Raw genomic sequence first — 18,678 nt, 5'->3', positions numbered from 1 at the left:
AACACATGGTGGTCTCTCTTCTTATGCTTGGGGGTTTTTGTGCTCTTTTGGGCGGTCCTTCAATTTGGACCCCACTAATTGGGTGATCCCTGATCACTATGTTCGAATCGAACCAATAAATGGGCGGGTGCCTTGATGGCTGGGCGTGTCGCAAGTGGTCACTGACCCTGTTGTTTACGCTTCCCTAGTACAGGGAGTGGCGCCAAAATGTCTGGGACTGTACCGGTCGCTCAAGTACCAGTCCTTTGTCTGGTGGAGATGGGCCATCAAATGCTAATCGGTTGGGGTTTCGATACCGTCTGGATTCCTCACTCGCAAATATACATTTCCAGGCTCTGAGCCTGCCTGAATCGCGCATTGTCCATTTTACCCGCTATGCTTTGCGACCTTCCCTGTTCCTGGTTGTAAGTGGCCATCCCAGATGGCTACAGATAGGATTTATGATTATTTAGAGAAACATCGTTTGATTAAAGATAGTCAGCATGGCTTTGTGAGGGGCAGGTCATGCCTCACAAGCCTCGTTGAATTTTTTGAGGATGTGATAAGACACATTGATGAAGGTCAGGGAGTGGATGTGGCGTATATGAATTTCAGTAAGGCATTTGATAAGGTTGCCCATGGTAGGCTCATTCAGAAAGTCAGGGTCATGGGATACAGGGAAATTTGGCTGTCTGGATACAGAATTGGCTGGCCGAAAGAAGACAGCGAGTGGTAGTGGATGGAATGTATTCTGCCTGGAGGTCAGTGACCAGTGGTGTCCTGCAGGGATCTGTTCTGGGACCTTTGCTCTTTGTGGTTTTTATAAATGACTCGGATGAGGAAGTGGAAGGGTGGGTTAGTAAGTTTGCCGATGACACAAAGGTTAGTGGAGTTGTAGATAGTGTTGAGGGCTGTTGCAGGTTACAACAGGACATTGACAGGATGCAGAGCTGGGCTGAGAAGTGGCAGATGGAGTTCAACCTAGATAAATGTGAAGTGATTAATTTTGGAAGGTCGAATTTGAATGCTGAATACAGGGTAAAAAGCAGGGTTCTTGGAAGTGTGGAGGAACAGAGGGATCTTGGGGTCCACGTACATAGATCCCTCAAAGTTGCCACCCAGGTTGATAGGGTTGTTAAGAAGGCGTATCGTGTGTTGGCTTTCCTTAACCGGGGGATTGAGTTTAAGAGCCGTGAGGTTTTGCTGCAGTTTTATAAAACCCTGGTTAGACCACACTTGGAATATTGTGTCCAGTTCTGGTCGCCTCATTATAGGAAGGATGTGGATGCTTTGGAGAGGGTGCAGAGGAGATTTACCAGGCTGCTGCCTGTACTGGAGGGCATGTCTTATGAAGAAAGGTTGAGGGAGCTAGGGCTTTTCTCACGGGAGAAGGAGAAAGAAAGGTGACTTGATAGAGGTGTAGAAGATGATGAGAGGCATGGATAGAGTGGATAGCCAGAGACTTTTCCCCAGGACGGAAATGGCTGTCACAAGGGGACGTAATTTTAAGGTGATTGGAGGAAGGTATAGGGGAGATGTCAGAGGTTGGTTCTTTACACAGAGAGTGGTGGGTGTGTGGAATGCACTGCCAGCGGAGGTGGTGGAGTCAGAGTCATTAGGGACATTTAAGCGACTGTTGGACAGGCACATGGACAACAGTAAATTGAAGGGGTGTAGGTTAGGTTGATCTTAGATTAGGATAAGTGGTCGGCACAACAGCGTGGGCTGAAGGGTCTGTACTGTGCTGTACTCTTGTATGTTCTATGCCGCTCAATCAAACAAGGAAGTGAGACACTCCCGATGGGGACAACAGGATATCCACCAAAGCACAGGACGTGGCTCATCCCCAGGCCGATGTGCACCAAAGAAGCAAAACCCAACGCCCCAGCATGTCCCTAATAAGTGCCTTTGGGAAGGAAAATCATTCCACTGGGACAGGATCCAATCAACACCTGTTACTGTGCACAGTACGTCCTTTTAGCCAATTCATTGGCCTCCAGCCAATCAATCAAACTGAGTCCCACCCCATCTCTCTCTCTCGGTGCTGAAAAGGCTGAAGCTCCTGTTCAAACTAGCAGACACTAGCAAAGTATTCTCTCCTGTAACTTCTGAATTTCTCATTCGCTCTGCTGCTTGACTTAAAGATACATGTCCATTAATCATCCATGGATCAAAAATGATAACGGCAAAATAAACAAAAGAGGAAATAAGGGAATAAACAGGAAGGACCCTTACAATAAGTATTAAGTACTTAGAAGATTGAGCAATTGAAAAATGAGAACTATTCATGCATTCTGCTCCCTCACTGTATCAGCTGATATATGCTCAGACTCCCAGCTTATCTAGGAATACTGGAATTACTGCACAGGAAGTCGAAGCTTCATCCACATCACTTTTGTTTAATGCGATGATAATGGAGTTATTGACGAATTGAAGTTAATATTTCAGTTAGTCGACAACAGGTTCAGGAATCAGGTGACAGTCATCGATCCAAAGTTATCTAAAAACAACTTCGTGCGGGTGCTGAAAATCTGAAAAGAAAACAGAAAATGTTGGATAAACTGAGGTCTGGCAGCATCTGTGAGGAGAGAAAAACAGAGTTGATGTTTCGGATCTAAATGATCCTTCTGCAAAGTAACCTGTTCCTCACATCTGATACAGCTACCATGTCATTTTGCAAGTCACTTGTTTACTGTGCCCTAAAATACTATTTTCTGTTTCAAAATTTTTCAAACTTGAATGAAACAATATATTCTGCTTCCAAGAACTCCCTGTGTTAAACAGATTCACCACTTGCTTAGTTGAGCAATATTTCTGCAGAATGTCAAATGATCATACAACTCAGAAGGAGGCCATTTGGCCCATAGTGCCTGTGTTGGCTTGTTCTTGCCCGGCTCGTAAAATCTTAATTTTCATTCAGTTTATTTTGATGTTGCTGTCTTGCTCTACCCCTTAACCATAGAAACATCTAATTGCTAGTGCAGAAAGAGGCCATTCGGCCCATCAAATCTGCACTGACCCTCTGAAAGAGCACGCCACCCAGGCTCATTCCCCCTGTAACCCCATCTAACCTGCACATCATTGGGCACTAAGGGGAAATTGAGCATGGCCAATCCACCTAACCTGCACAACTTTGGACTGTGGGAGGAAACCGGAGCAAACCCACGCAGACACTGGGAGAACGTGCAAACTCCACACAGCCAGCCAAAGCCAGAATTGAACCTGGGCCACTGGCACTGCGAGGCAGCAGTGCTAACCAGTGTGCCGCCCAATAGTTACAATAGTTACCTTAGCTTTGAATTCCCCCAGTAATTATACCCCATTTGGAACAATACACTATTTGTTTATGAAATATCTTAGTTCAAGAACATGAGTTTTAAAGCTGCTTTGAACAAGATCCAGTCTGTCAATGAGTGAATAAATCAATGACGTTGGATGGTGACTGAACAGCCAGAAGGTCTCCAGCAGACAAAATAATTATCCATCAGCATGACGAATAGCCAGCTGCGCTTTGTCTTCCTGTCCATGTATTGGGAACGGATTTTAATGTCATACTTGTTTTCTCTAGAAGTCCTCTGGTAAGGAGAGTGGGACAAAGCTCCCTCTTTCTGAGCAGTCTCTAGGGTGCCAGGTGTTGGCAGATTCCAGCTTGCCTGTAACACCGATAACTTCAGTAACACCCACGTTACCAATTACACCCACATCACCACCGGTATCTACTGATGGCAGCAAAGTTCAAACAACTAGTGCACCAGAACTGGTCAAATCTGGTGAAAGGTCAGTTATTCCATGTACTCTTGAGTTTCACAAGGACTGTTCTAACCTGCTGGAAGTATCAGTATGAATCAGTGTTACAAGACAAAGCCACTTTGTTTTTTTTATTTGTTCAAGGGATGTGGGCGTCACTGGTTTATTCAGCCTTTATTGCCCATCCCTAATGGCCCTTAGGAAGGTGGTAGTGACCTGCCTTCTTGATCTGCTGCAGTTTATGTGATGTTAATACACCCACAGCGCTGTTCGGAAGGGATTTCCAGTATTTTGCCCCAGCGACAGCTTCGCCATTGTCCTCGAGACGTAAGAGGTGCTTGAGCAAACATACCTTCAGTTAAGCTTTTTTTCATTTCACAGGCTGAACTCACCAGAGTGTATTCTAAATAATACCCACACCCTAGCTGTTCGTGAAATAATGTTTTACTGGGTGCATTTTATGGATGAATGGAAAGATTAGATCAAATCTGAAACTAGAGAAAAAAACTTTGAGCACTGATTTATCAGATAACAAAAATGAAAGACTTTATTGTGAGGAACGTGTATATTGGATATAGGGAGCAGAAAAGTAAATTAATGCAAATCACAACAATATTTACTATAGGTGCATTCAGCAGTATCGCCATCAAATCAAATCCCCCATCAACAATATTTGAGGATCGCTATTGGTTAGAAATTTAACTGGACCCCCCCTGCTCCCGACACCCCCCCTGCTCCCGACACCCCCCGTGCTCCCGACACCCCCCCTGCTCCCGACACCCCCCCTGCTCCCGACACCCCCCCTGCTCCCGACACCCCCCCTGCTCCCGACACCCCCCCTGCTCCCGACACCCCCCCTGCTCCCGACACCCCCCCTGCTCCCGACACCCCCCCTGCTCCCGACACCCCCCCCGCTCCCGACACCCCCCCCGCTCCCGACACCCCCCCCTGCTCCCGACACCCCCCCTGCTCCCGACACCCGCCCTGCTCCCGACACCCCCCCTGCTCCCGACACCCCCCCTGCTCCCGACACCCCCCCCCTGCTCCCACACCCCCCCTGCTCCCGACACCCCCCCTGCTCCCGACACCCCCCTGCTCCCGACACCCCCCTGCTCCCGACACCCCCCTGCTCCCGATACCCCCCCTGCTCTCGATACCCCCCCTGCTCCCGACACCCCCCCTGCTCCCGACACCCCCCCTGCTCCCGACACCCCCCTGCTCCCGACACCCCCCCTGCTCCCGACACCCCCCTGCTCCCGACACCCCCTGCTCCCGACACCCCCTGCTCCCGACACCCCCCTGCTCCCGACACCCCCCCTGCTCCCGACACCCCCCTGCTCCCGACACCCCCCTGCTCCCGACACCCCCCCCTGCTCCCGACACCCCCCCCGCTCCCGACACCCCCCCCTGCTCCCGACACCCACCCTGCTCCCGACACCCCCCCTGCTCCCGACACCCCCCCTGCTCCCGACACCCCCCCCTGCTCCCGACACCCCCCCTGCTCCCGACCCCCCCCCCCCCCCCCCCCCCCCGCTCCCGACACCCCCAAAAAAAAAAAAAATTTTACTGGACCAGTTACATTTATATCTTGGCTACAAAAGAGATTAGAGCCTGGATAAGTGACTCACCTCCTGACTACCCAAAACCTGTACATTTAAGGCACAAGTCAGGAATATAATGGAATACTCGCCACTTGTTTGTATGAGTGTAATTTCAACAACATTCGAGAAGTTCAACACCGTCCAGGACAAAGTAGCCCACTTAATTGGCACGCTGTCCACCATCTTAAATGTTCATTCACTTCATCCATAACTGATGTATAGTGTAAGCAGTGTGTACTAGCTGCAGGATGCTGCTTCAACATGCCAAAACTCTTTCTCCAGCACTTTCCAAGCCTGTCATCTCTACCACCTCAAATAAAAATGACAGCAGATGCCAGCAAGTCCTATATCAGCCTGACTAGGAATATATTGCTGTATCATAGAACCATAGAATCCCGATAGTGCCGAAGGAGGCCATTCAGCCCATCGAGTCTGCACCGGCCCTCTGAAAGAGCATTCTACCTAGGCTCACTCCCGCACAACCGTAACCCCACCTAACCTTTGGATTCTAAATTTAGTATGGCCAATCCACCTAACCTGCACATCTTTGGACTGTGGGAGGAAACCAGAGCACTAAATTGGAAATTCACGCTAAATTGCCCCTTAATGTCCAAAATGTTAGGTGAGGTTACTGGGTTATGGGGTAGGATAGAGCATGGGCTTAGGTAGGGTGCTCACTGTCGCTGGATCAATCCAAGAACTTGTTCCCTAAAAGCACTGGGTGCAGTTAAGAAGGTGGCTCACGACCTGTGAATCCTGTAAACTGTGCCCCCCAGAGGTTCCCGTGTTTGCCACAATATCAGTCCCTTTAAGTTACCACATGAGCCAGAACTATTCATGGCGAAGAGGGCCAACACCCTTGCCTTTGCTTCTCTAATCGCCCGCCGGGAAATCCTGTTCAGCTGGCAATAAGCAGCATTACCCACAGCTGCAGACTGACTGGTAGACCTATCGGAATTTCTCCTGAAAAGTGAGTAGGCCCAATGACAGCAGGGGAGAGCACCGCTCCCATGGTAAATAGCAGTAACTGTACAGTGAAGGGCCCAAGAATGACCCCAGAAACAACAAATGAAGGGGGCGGTGGGGGGGCAAAGCAAAATGATATTTACATTGTAATCGGAACAGTTATCCTGACTGAATGTATAGTGTATAATATGTAAAAACTTCAATAAAAACTTTTTTTTTAAAGTTACCACATATGCAATTACTACAAGAAATTGAAAGGACCATGCAATTAAGTAAATAACCCACGTATTCAAAAAAGGTTAATGTTACTCACTTCCGCTTTCTGAAGGGCAATTATGGTGGGAAAGAAATGCTGACCTTGCCAGTGGTCCCCTTATCCTATTGGCAGTGGGTCAGCTGTGAAAGTAAAGTCACCATAGTCCCAAAGGACCATAGGCTGCTTTCCTCCTTGCAGGGGAGAGCTGACAGGTGGTGATTTAACCTGAGAATCACCACACCTCAGATAAAGGGCAAGGTTGAGAAGGCAAGGCCTTCATGAATAACCTTAGCCAGTACAGGAATTGAATCCCCGCTGTTGGCCTCACTCCGCATCACAAACCAGCTATCCAGCTAACTTGGTGAATACTGAAAGATTGGGCCGTTGAGGTTCAAGCTGTATGACTGCCTCAGGCCGAGCTTGTGAGAAATGGCAGAGGTTCACAACTGTTTCATCTGAAGGGTGTTTTTGATTTGCAGTGTTTTGTTGGTGTCCTCACCTACAATGCCTCAGCTTGGGAACCTTCTATCTGGAACACAGCCAGGACAGTATACTGGACCACAGACTCAGGCAAGGGTCCTGACTCAATCTGTAGCAGCTCCTCTACCCCAGGTCCGGGTGGTCTCTGCTCAGCAAGGTTTAACATCCAGTTCACACCAAGCCTCTGTGGTACAACAAGTCCAACAACATCAGCATCAGATCCGACTCCCTACAGTCACTGCAACTGCTCACACTAAAATACTGCCTCAGGTAAGGGACAAATGGACAGCCTGCTTTACAATGTGATTTATAGACATGTTGACTTGGAGAATACAGGTGTTCGGAAATGAAATTCCTTTCATCGACTTTGAATTTGTAGGGGATGGTGGGAGGGGGTTATTCTGATAGAATTAGAAATTACAGCACTGATGGGGGCCCTTTCAGACTATCATAGCTACACCAGGGCTCATTCTTCATTTATTGCTGTCATCCCATTTCCCTGTCCCTCCCCATTGTTTTTTTATTTTACGCTCAGTAGAGGGGTCAATAACCAGGGGGTATAGATTTAAGGGAAGTGGAGGAGATGTAGAGGGAATTTGAGGAAAAACATTTTCACCCAGAGTGTGGTGGGAATCTGGAACTTATTGCCTGATGCATTTAGATGAGCACTTGAAATTCCATAGCATAGAAGGTTATGGATCAATTGCTGCAAAATGGGATTAAAATAGTTAGGTGCTTGATGGCTGACACGGACAGGATGAACTGAAGGGCCTCTTGGTGCTGTAGATCTCTATGACTATATTAATTGTTGAAAAGACCTATCCTCTGTCCTAATAGAATTCTTGCTGTTTAAAATGTACAACTTTTGATGTGTTTTTCCCAAAATTTAGTATTTCCTATTTCTTTGCTTTAAATTCTATCTACCACCTCTTTGCCCACTCCACAAAACTATCTGTGCTCACCTACAACTTCCTGCAATCTCTTTCCAGCTTGCCATGGTGCTTAACTTGCTATCAGCAGCAATCTGCAATATCACTTTGCTTGTGTCTACATCCAGAATGTTTATCTATTTGGAAGAGGAAGGATGCCAGGTTGACACAGCACCATCCACACTCTGCCATCTGAGGAAACATAGAATTGCAGAATTGTTAGTGCAAAAGGAGGCCATTCAGCCCATCAGGTCTGCACTGACCCTCTGAAAGAGCACCCTACCTAAGTCCATGCCCCATCCTATCCCCATAACCCAGTAACCCCACCTAATCCTTTGAACATTAAGCAGCAATTTAGCATGGCCAATACACCTATCCTACACACTCTTTTGGACTGCGGGAGGTAACCGGAGCACCCGGATGAAACCCACGCAGACACTGGAGAGCGTGCAGACTCTGCTCAGACAATCACCCAAGGCTGGAATTGAACTGGGTCTCTGGTGAGACAAGCTGTGCTAACCACTGTGCCGCCGTTAGTTAGGCCACATTCGGAGTATAGTGTTCAATTCTGGTCGCCACACTACCAGAAGAATGTAGAGGCTTTAGAGAGGGTGCAGAAGAGATTTACCAGGATGTTGCCTGGTATGGAGGGCATTAGCTATGAGGAGCAGTTGAATAAACTCGGTTTGTTCTCACTGGAACGACGGAGGTTGAGGTTGAGGTCTACAAAATTATGAGGGGCATAGACATGGTGGACAGTCAGAGGCTTTTTCCCAGGGTAGAGGGGTCAATTACTAGGGGGCATAGGTTTAAGGTGCGAGGGGCAAGGTTTAAAGTAGATGTACGAGGCAAGTTTTTTACACAGAGGGTAGTGGGTGCCTGGAACTCGCTACTGGAGGAGGTGGTGGAAGCAGGGATGATAGTGACATTTAAGGGGCATCTTGACAAATACATGAATAGGTTGGGAATAGAGGGATACGGACCCCGGAAGTGTCGAAGATTTTAGTTTAGACGGGCAGCATGGTCGGCGCGGGCTTGGAGGGCCGTAGGGCCGGTTCCTGTGCTGTATTTTTCTTTGTTCTTTGTTTGTGATGCCCATTGAACGTGCTCCGCCATTTATTATGATCATGACTGAACATAGAACATAGAACATACAGTGCAGATAATCCGCCTCAATAGCCTGAACCCTTCCCCCCCATATCCTTTGATCCCTTTCGCCTCAGGAGTTATATCTAACTGCTTCTTGAAACATACAACCTTTTGGCCTCGATTGATTTCTGTGATAGCGAATTCCACAGGCTCAGCATTCTGGGTGAAGAAATTTCTCCTCATCTCAGTCCTAAATGGTCTAGCCCGTATCCTCAGACTATGACCCTTGGTTCTGGAGATGCCCACCATTGGGAAGATCCTTTCAGCATCTACCCTATCTAGTCCTGTTGGAATTTTATAGACTTGTATGAAATCCCCCTCATTCTTCTGAACTCCAGCGAAAACGATCCTTACCGATTCAATCTCTCCTCATACGTCAGTCCTGACATCCCAGGAATCAGTCTAATAAACCTTCTCTACATCCCTCTATAGCAAGAACATCCTTCCTCAGATAAGGAGACCAAAACTGTGTACAATATTCAGGGAGCGGCCTCACCAAGGCCTTGTATAATTCAGCGACTGGTGTACGAGGACACCCAGGTCTCATTCCCCGCTCCTAATTTATAGCCATTCAGATAATAATCTGCCTTCCCGTTTTTGCTACCAAAGTGGATAACTTCGGATTTATCCAAATTATACAGCATCTGCCATTCATTTTCTCGCTCATTCAACTTCTCCAAATCACACAGAAGCACCTCTGCATCCTCCTCTCAGCTCACCCTCCCACTCAGCTTTGTGTCCCCTGCAAATATGGAGATATTACATTTAGTAACCTCATCTAAATTATTTATATATATATATATATATATTATATCTAGTGAAACCCTGTGGTGAAACCATTTGGGAAAAGATCCATTTATTCTTACTCTTTGTTTTCTGTCTGCCAACCAGTTTTCTATCCATCTCAATACGCAACCTCTAATTCCATGCGCTTTAAGTTTACATGCTAATCTCTTATGTGGGACTTGTCGAAAGCCTTCTGAAAGACCAAATTGCTCCACTTGCATCCACTTGCTCCCTCTCATCAACTCCCCTAGTTACATCTCAAAGAATTCCAGTAGATTTGTCAAGCATGATTTCCCCTTCATAAATCCATGCTGACTCTGTCCGATCCTGTCACAGTTTTCCAAGTGCTCTGCTGTAAAATCTTTGACAATGAATTCTAGAATTTTCCTCACAACCCACAACAGGCTTGCCTGCCTATAATTCCCTGTTTTCTCTCTACCTCCCTTTTTAAATAATGGGGTTACGTTAGCTACCCCCCCCCCCCCCCAACCTGTAGGAACTGTTACAGAGTCTGTAGAATCTTAAAAGATGACCTCCAATATGCATCCACTATATTGGGTGGCACGGTAGCACCTTGCTTAACCCTGTTGCTTCACAGCGCCAGGGTCCCAGGTTTGATTCCCGGTTTGGGTCACTGTCTGTGCAGAGTCTGAATGTTCTCCCCGTGTCTGCGTGGGTTTCCTCCTGGTGCTCCGGTTTCCTCCCACAAGTTCCGAAAGACGTGCTTGTTAGGTGAACTGTACATTCTGAATTCTCCCTCCGTGTACCTGAACGGGCACCGGAATTTGGCGACTAGGGGATTTTCACAGTAACTTCATTGCAGTGTTAATGTAAGCATACTTGTGACAATAATAAAAATTATTATTATTTCTAGCGCCACTTCCTTAAATACTCTGGGATACAGATTATCAGGCCTTGGGGATTTATCGGCCTTCAATTCCATCAGTTTCCCCTACACCATTTCACTACTATTACTGATCACCTTCAGTTCCTCCCTCGTTCCCCAACATTTCTGGTATCTTATGTGTGTCCTCCTCTTATCTCTATCAAATCTCCTCTTAGCTTTCTTCTGACTAGGAGAACAGTCCCAAGCTCTCCAATCTATCCTCAGAACTGATACTTCTCATCTCTGGCACCATTCTTGTAAGCCTCTTCTGCACTTTTTCCGATGCATTCACATCCTTCCTATAGTGTGGCAGCAAGACCTATACACGGTATTCCAGCTGAGATTTAACTTGTATTTTGTATAAGAACGTAAGACTAGGATAGGAGCGGGAGTAGGCTTTTCAGGGCCTCGAGCCCACTCCAGCGTTCAATAAAATGGCTGATCTCCTCTCAGCCTCAACTCCACTTTTTTGCCCGTTTTCCATAACCCATAACTAATTAAAAATCCGTCCATCTCTCCTTAAATTTACTCAAAGTTCCAGCATCTACCGCACTCTGGGGTAGTGAATTCCACAGATTCACAACCCTTTGAAAGAAGTAATTTCCCTCATCTCTGTAATAAACCTGCTATCCCTTATCCGATAACTGTGACCTCTCATTCTCGATTGCCCCACAAGGGCAGTATCCACTCTACATCTACTTTGTCAATACCTTTTATCATCTTATAGCCTCAATTAGATCTCCTCTCATTCTTCTAAATTCAAGAAAAAGTACAGGCTTAATCTCTCTTCATAAGACAAACCCCCCCCCCCCCCCCATAGAATCCCTACAGTGCAGAAGGAGGCCATTTGGACCATCGAGCTTGCACCGACCCTCTGAAAGAGCACCCTACCTCGGCCCACTCCCCGCCCCTTCTCCGTAACCCCACCTAACCTTTGGACACCAAGGGTTAATTTAGCATGGCCAATCCACCTCCACCTAACCTGCCCATCTTTGGTCTGTGGGAGGAAACCGGAGCACCTGGAGGAATCCCATGCAGACACATGGGAAAACCTACAAACTCCACACAGTCGCCCAAGGCCAGAATCAAACCCTGGTCCCTGGCACAGTGAGGCAAGAGTGCTAACCACTATGCTCAAAACTGGAAACAATCTTGTGAACTTCCTTTATATTGCCTCTAATGCAACTACGTCCCTCCTACAAACAGTACTCCAGGTGCAGTCTCACCAATGCCTTGTATAGTTGCAGCAACACTTCCCTACTTTTATACTCTATCCCTTTAAGCTATAAAGGCCAAAATTCCATTTGCCTTCTTTATTACCTGCTGTACCTGCATAATAATTTTCTGAGATTCCTGCATGCGGTTACCCAGATCCCCCTGCACAGAATCACTTGAGGTTTCTCTCTATTTAGATAATAACTTGCCTTTCCGTTTTTCCGACCAAAATGGATGACTTCACACTTATCCACGTTAAAAACCATCTGCCACATTTTGGTCCATTCACCCTAACCTATCTATATCCATTTGTAAATTTCTTATTTTCACATTGCAACTTACTATCCAACCTATTAGAACATAGAACATTACAGCGCAGTACAGGCCCTTCGGCCCTCGATGTTGCGCCGACCTGTGAAACCACTCTAAAGCCCATCTACACTTTTCCCTTATCGTCTATATGTCTATCCAATGACCATTTGAATGCCCTTAGTGTGGGCGAGTCCACTACTGTTGCAGGCAGGGCATTCCACGCCCTTACGACTCTCTGAGTAAAGAACATACCTCTAATCTTTTTATTGTCACAAGTAGGCTTACATTAACACTGCAATGAAGTTACTGTGAAAAGCCCCGAGTCGCCACATTCCGGCACCTGTTCAGGTACAATGAGGGAGAATTCAGAATGTCCAATTCACCTAACAGCATGTCTTCCGGGATTTGTGGGAGGAAACCGGAGCATCCGGAGGAAACCCACGCAGACACAGGGAGAATGTGCAAACTCCGCACAGACAGTGACCCAAGCCGGGAATCGAACCTGGGTCCCTGGAGCTGTGAAGCAACAGTGCTAACCACGGAGCTACCGTGCCACCCACCCGTCATCTGCAGATTTGGCTTCAGATCCTTCAATTTCTACATCCAAGTCATTAATGTATATTGTGAATAGTTGAGTCCTGAGGACTGAAATCTGTGGCACCCCACTAGTTACATCTTGTCAACCAGTAAAAAACCCATTTATCCCGACTCTCTGCCTTCTGTTTGTCAGCCAATCTTCTATCCTAGCTCATAAATTATCCCAAATCCCATGTGATGTTACCGTGTGCATTTTGTGTGGCACTTTATCAAATGCCTTCTGGAAGTCCAGATATACAACATCTGCAGGATGCCTATCAACCACTTGGTTTGTTACATCTTTGAAGAACTCTAGCAAATTAGTCAAAACAATTTACCCTTCATAAAACCGTGCTGACTCTGATGGATTGCGTTTTGACTTCCTAAATATCCTGTTATTACTTCCTTAATAATGGATTCTAGCCATTTACCAAGACAGATGTTAAACTAGCTGGCCTATAGTTTGCTACTTTCAGCCTCCCTCCCTTTTTGAATAAGTTACATTAGCATTTTTCCATTCCACTGGAACATTTTCCACATCCAGGGAATTTTGAAAGATAATCAATGGATCCACCATCTCTGCTGCCACTTCCTTTAAGATCATAAGATGTAGGCCATCAGGCCCTGGGAATCTCTCTGCCTTCAATCCCAATAGTATGTTTAGTACTTTTTCCCTATCATTGATAATGTTTCTGAGCTCCTCCCTTTCTATTACCTCTACATTACCTGTTACTATTGGGATAAGTTCAGCGAAGCTTCCTTGCTCTTGTACTCTATGGCCCTATTAACAAAGCCCAGAATATTATCTGCTTTATTAACTGTTCACTCCACCTGTCCTGCCATCTTCAGTGATCTGTGTACATATGCACCCAGGTCCCATTTGCCTCAATCCTTCTGCTTTTTGATCCCTCTCCAAGAGGCTATATTCTTGCTGGTCCCATGAACACAAGACTGGGATTCTGTGCATTGCAGGTTGATCATCTGAATGAAGTGATTGCAGCACAATACTGGAAAGGAATGAGTCAAATGTATTTTGATTTGATTTCTAAAATATAACAATGTCTTTGGGGAGAATATATTCCTGCTTTGGGGAGAATATACTCATAGAATAGGAACAGCTATGGAATTAATGTCATGGGGCTGGTTTAGCACAGTGGGCTAAACAGCTGGCTTTTAATGCAGAACCATGCCAGCAGCGTGGGTTCAATTCCCGTACCGGCCTCCCCGAACAGGCGTCGGAATGTGGCGACTAGGGGCTTTTCACAGTAACTTCATTGAAGCCTATTTGTGATAATAAGCCATGATCTGGAGTTGCTGGCGTTGGACTGGGGTGAGCACAGAAGAAGTCTTACAACACCAGGTTAAAGTCCCAACAGGTTTGTTTCAAACACTAGCTTTTGGAGCACTGCTCCTTCCTCAGGTGAGTGAAGAGGTAAGGAGCAGTGCTCCGAAAGCTAGTGTTTGAAACAAACCTGTTGGACTTTAACCTGGTGTTGTAAGACTTCTTCTGTGATAATAAGCGATTATTATTATTATTAATACTGTTCTTATTATTTTCTACACGGGGGTGAATGGGCTGCTTGAGATTAGAGGAGGGGTGCATGTATCTTGAGTCAGGCACAATGAAACGAAAGATGGGTTTTCTGATTCTGTAATAACTTTTCTCTTGCAGTCTATTCTGACAGTGCCAGTGAAGGCTCAATCTGGTGTCAGTACAGTCCACATCCAGCAGAGCTCTGCAAAAACAAATCTGACAGTGGCTGGAATCAACGCTGCTTCAAAAACAGTGTCCAGTTCATTGAATGGCACCGCATCCAGCTCTGCCAGCACCATCATACAGAGTGTCGCTGGACAAAGCATCATGAGGCAGGTGGGCACAATAAGAACAAACCCTTGCTTGTATTGCTGGGGTAAGGGCAGGGGTTGTTGGTGAGGTTGTTCTATGATGACTTTGCTGTCTTTTGGATTTTCCTTCCTTTTAAAAAAAAATTTAGAGTACCCAATTCATTTTTTCCAATTAAGGGGCAATTTAGCGTGGCTAATCCACCTACCCTGCACATCTTTGGGTTGTGGGGGCGAAACCCATGCAAACACGGGGGGAATGTGCAAACTCCACACGGACAGTGACTCAGAGCTGGGAATGAACCCGGGACTTCGGCGCCGTGAGGCAGCAGTGCTAACCCACTGCGCCACCATGGTGGCCATTTTGGATTTTCCTTCCTGACTCTGAGCTGCCCTGTGAATAAAACTAATGCTAGAGCTTCTTTAGCTCAACCCAGTTTTCAACTCTCGCCTTCGCTGATATTTTCATTAACGACCTTCAGTTCTTTGCTCCCAAGAGCGGCATCAGTCATTATTGCTCTATTTGCAGAGTTTAAATCATGATCCATTGGAGGATAAGAGTCATGATGCTGAGACATCTTCATATTAGAATATTGTGAGTTATAAATCTGCTCCCGAAGATTATGTCCAAGACTCACCCAACTACAGAAATTGTAAAGGGGGAAGTGTTTTACAGGAGAGCGCACTGACTTTTAAGCCCCTATTGATTTTAACAGTTAATATTGAAACAGCACCTCATCACTCTAAATTAGATCTGGCACTAATTCCATTTCCCTTGGGACAAAGCAGAGGCTGGTCTCCATTTATTGGGTCGTATCGCAGACTGAATCCAGTCAACTGTGATTCTCATTATCTGATTGGATCGCTTGAGTCCCCATTCCAGGCTGGGCACATGATGATTACAGTTCCTCCTCCTTGTTTTGGTGTGTGATCCTGTGCAGTTTATGATTTCTCAGTGTTGATGCTGGTGCATTGTGAGAGGTGTATGTTGGTATTTTGTGAAGTAACTAATTAATTAGCTCTCAAACAGACTCTTGGTAAGCAATTCTCATTACTCCATGCTTTTGGCACGACCAACCAAGACCCCTGTTTTTAATTTTGGTTGTTAAAGCTGAGAATTGTCAATAAATGCCTGCAGTAATTGATTGGAGAATATTTTTGTCTAGGTTGCTATTGCGGGCCAGCTTGGGATGAAGACGCAGTCCAGTACTGGGATCCCGCTCACAGCAACAAACATCCAGATCCAGGGCAAAGATGTTCTGCGGTTGGCACCATCCTCGATCACCACTGACTCCAAGGGCCAGACGGTGCTTCGTATCACACAGGACATGATGGCCACACTGACCAAAGCACCAGTCACCACTGTGAAACTCACGCCAGACATGCTCGGGGGTAAAGGCATTTCAGCCACTCTTCATGTCACTCCAGCCATGCCGCCAGATTCCATGGTGAAGGTGTCCACCAGCACCATCTCTTCCACCACCCCCACAGTGGTCAAGGTGACACCAGACTTGAAAGTAACCGAGGCGAGCAGCACATCCATCCGGCTAATGCCAGCATTGGCTGTAACAGTAGCTGACCAGAAGGGTAAGGCCAGTGCTCCCCTCTCATCAACAGACACCAAACCAACAGCTACAATCCGAATAATGCCTGGGCTTGGGGTCATTCCCAAATCAGGACAGGCCATTGCTGTGGCAACCTCCAGCAAACTGTTCACAGCTGCTGGTACTGTGACATCAGCTGCAGTAACTCTAGCAACAGCTGGATCAAAGGCAATCACCAAAGTAACACCGACATCTGGACTGCCAATTTCTATAGGAACAGGTACAACCACAGTAAGGCAGGTTCCTGTCAGTGCAACGATGGTGTCCACAACACAGGCGGTAAGTTATTTTCTATTCATCCTTGACAACTACATCTCTCTATGGAACCGCCTACACCAAATATTTGGGGAGGCCCAACAGCATCAATAGCCCATAACCCATGGCAGCATGCATTCTCCATGACCTGGAACTTGGGTGTGTCAAGCCAAGTTCCATTCACCTACCTGTACCCATGGACCTACATTTGTTGTACCAGTCAGGCAATGTCTCAACTTTGAAACTCTTTGTGTTGTTTTCAAATCTCTCAATGCTGCTCTGGCCCACAAGCCTTTGATAATCTGAACTGCTCGAGTTTTGACCTGTTGAGTATTCTTGACCTGAATCGCTTCTTCAATGGTGATGTGTCTCCAGCTGTGTGGGCCCCAAGGCGTGGAATTAGTATCCTAAACTTCTCTACCTCTTGCTCCTTAAAAACAACCTCTTTGACTAAGTTTTTGCTTACCTGTCGAATGTGACTCAGTTAAATTTTGTTTGTAAATGCTCCTGAAAACCTTGAGATTTCTTTACTATGTGCTATGTAAATGCAAGTTATTATTGAGTATCGTTGTCATGTCTCTCATGATCGATCTTAGTTTAGCGAAACAAAGTGTTTAAAATGTCATTAGTAACTCTTCCTACTTTGCGATACTCACTGTTTGTCAAAATGTCAGCCTGGGTCATGTTTCTTAGTTCTGGAGTGGTGTCGGAGAATATTGTAATTTGTCAGGGGAAAGGTGCTAAATGTAACAAGTAAGAAATGTGCTGACTATCCATTTTTTAAATGTGCTGCAGCTGGTCTGTCAATTTTGGACACCAGCTGCCCAGTCCTGGAGAATATTGGATGCATTTGGCAGTGGCAGGTGTAGTTGTGTTTGGAACATAATGGTAGTGAGGGTTAGAGTTTAGGATTTGGAGGCGCAGTGGCAGAGGGGGTCTGGGTTTAGATACACAGTGTATCTCGGGTTTGGGTACACAGTGTATCTAGGGTTTGGGTGGTTAAACTTGTCCCTTTGGTTGACATAGGGCACACTCGCAGGGGAGGAATGTTGGCTTTGGGATACTTCGCAAAATGACAAAGCGGGTGTAGGGTTGCGGATACTGAACACAATTCTTTAGGCTTTACTCAAAACAAATGTTGGGTTCAATAACCCATAATTTCGGTCTTGTGTCTCACCCCTTATAAAATGTTTCCTCCATTTTCCAATCCTCCAACACTCCTAAAATTTCTCATGGTTTTTCTCAAGGTCGGGGCCAGGGTGTGGCCGACAGTAATTCCTTCCTCAACATCCGGAGTTACTGGTTTATTGGAAATTTCTGTTTCTGTTAGTACCTCCTAGCTGCTGAAGTGCAACCTCGGTGCTGGAAATCATGTCCGTGGACCATTTCCTTGACACTAAAGGACTTGTTGAGAATACTTGCACTGATATCTTTAGTGGTCCAGGCACTGCTTTTTTTAACCTGTTTGTTATATAGAACAATACAGCACAGAACAGGCCCTTCGGCGCTCGATATTGTGCCGAGCATTGTCCAAAACCAAGATCAAGCTTTCCCACTCCCTGTCATTCTGGTGTGCTCCATGTGCCTATCCAATAACCGCTTGAAAGTTCCTAAAGTGTCCGACTCCACTATCACAGCAGGCAGTCCATTCCACACCCTAACCACTCTCTGAGTAAAGAACCTACCTCGGACATCCCTCCTATACCTCCCACCCTGAACCTTATAGTTATGCCCCTTTGTAACAGCTTCATTCAGCCTAGGAAATAGTTTCTGAACCTCCACTCTATCTATCCCCCTCATCATCTTATAAACCTCTGTTAAGTCGCCTCTCATCCTCCTCCGCTCCAAAGAGAAAAGCCCTCGCTCCCTCAACCTTTCCTCATAAGACCTATCCTGCAAACCAGGCAGCATCCTGGCAAATCTCCTTTGCACCCTTTCCAATGCTTCCACATCCTGTGAGGTGACCAGAACTGCACACAATACTCCAAATGTTGTCTCACCAGAGTCACGTACAGTTGCCGCATAACCCCACAGCTCTTAAACTCAAGCCCCCAGTTAATAAACACCAACACACTATAGGCCTTCTTCACAGCTC

The 18,678-nt window shown here is 46.4% G+C and overlaps 1 protein-coding gene across 3 annotated transcripts in view; it reads left to right on the top strand.

The window, feature by feature from the left end:
- Positions 1-18,678, top strand: part of nfrkb (nuclear factor related to kappaB binding protein) — a 166,239-nt gene that overhangs the window by 109,830 nt on the left and 37,731 nt on the right. For 2 of the 3 annotated variants that reach the window (XM_072486848.1, XM_072486847.1), the window contains exons 20-23: positions 3,548-3,756; positions 7,029-7,299; positions 14,555-14,752; positions 15,891-16,607. In XM_072486848.1, the coding sequence (XP_072342949.1) occupies positions 3,548-3,756; positions 7,029-7,299; positions 14,555-14,752; positions 15,891-16,607 (1,395 nt within the window). The remainder of the gene's footprint in view (positions 1-3,547; positions 3,757-7,028; positions 7,300-14,554; positions 14,753-15,890; positions 16,608-18,678) is intronic. The other variant, XM_072486850.1, reaches the window with a different exon arrangement.

This window comes from Scyliorhinus torazame, chromosome 21 (genome assembly GCF_047496885.1).
Source record: "Scyliorhinus torazame isolate Kashiwa2021f chromosome 21, sScyTor2.1, whole genome shotgun sequence".
Lineage (NCBI taxonomy): Eukaryota > Metazoa > Chordata > Chondrichthyes > Carcharhiniformes > Scyliorhinidae > Scyliorhinus > Scyliorhinus torazame.
Note: the sequence above shows the minus strand (reverse complement) of the source record. Positions and strands in the feature narration are given on the sequence as shown.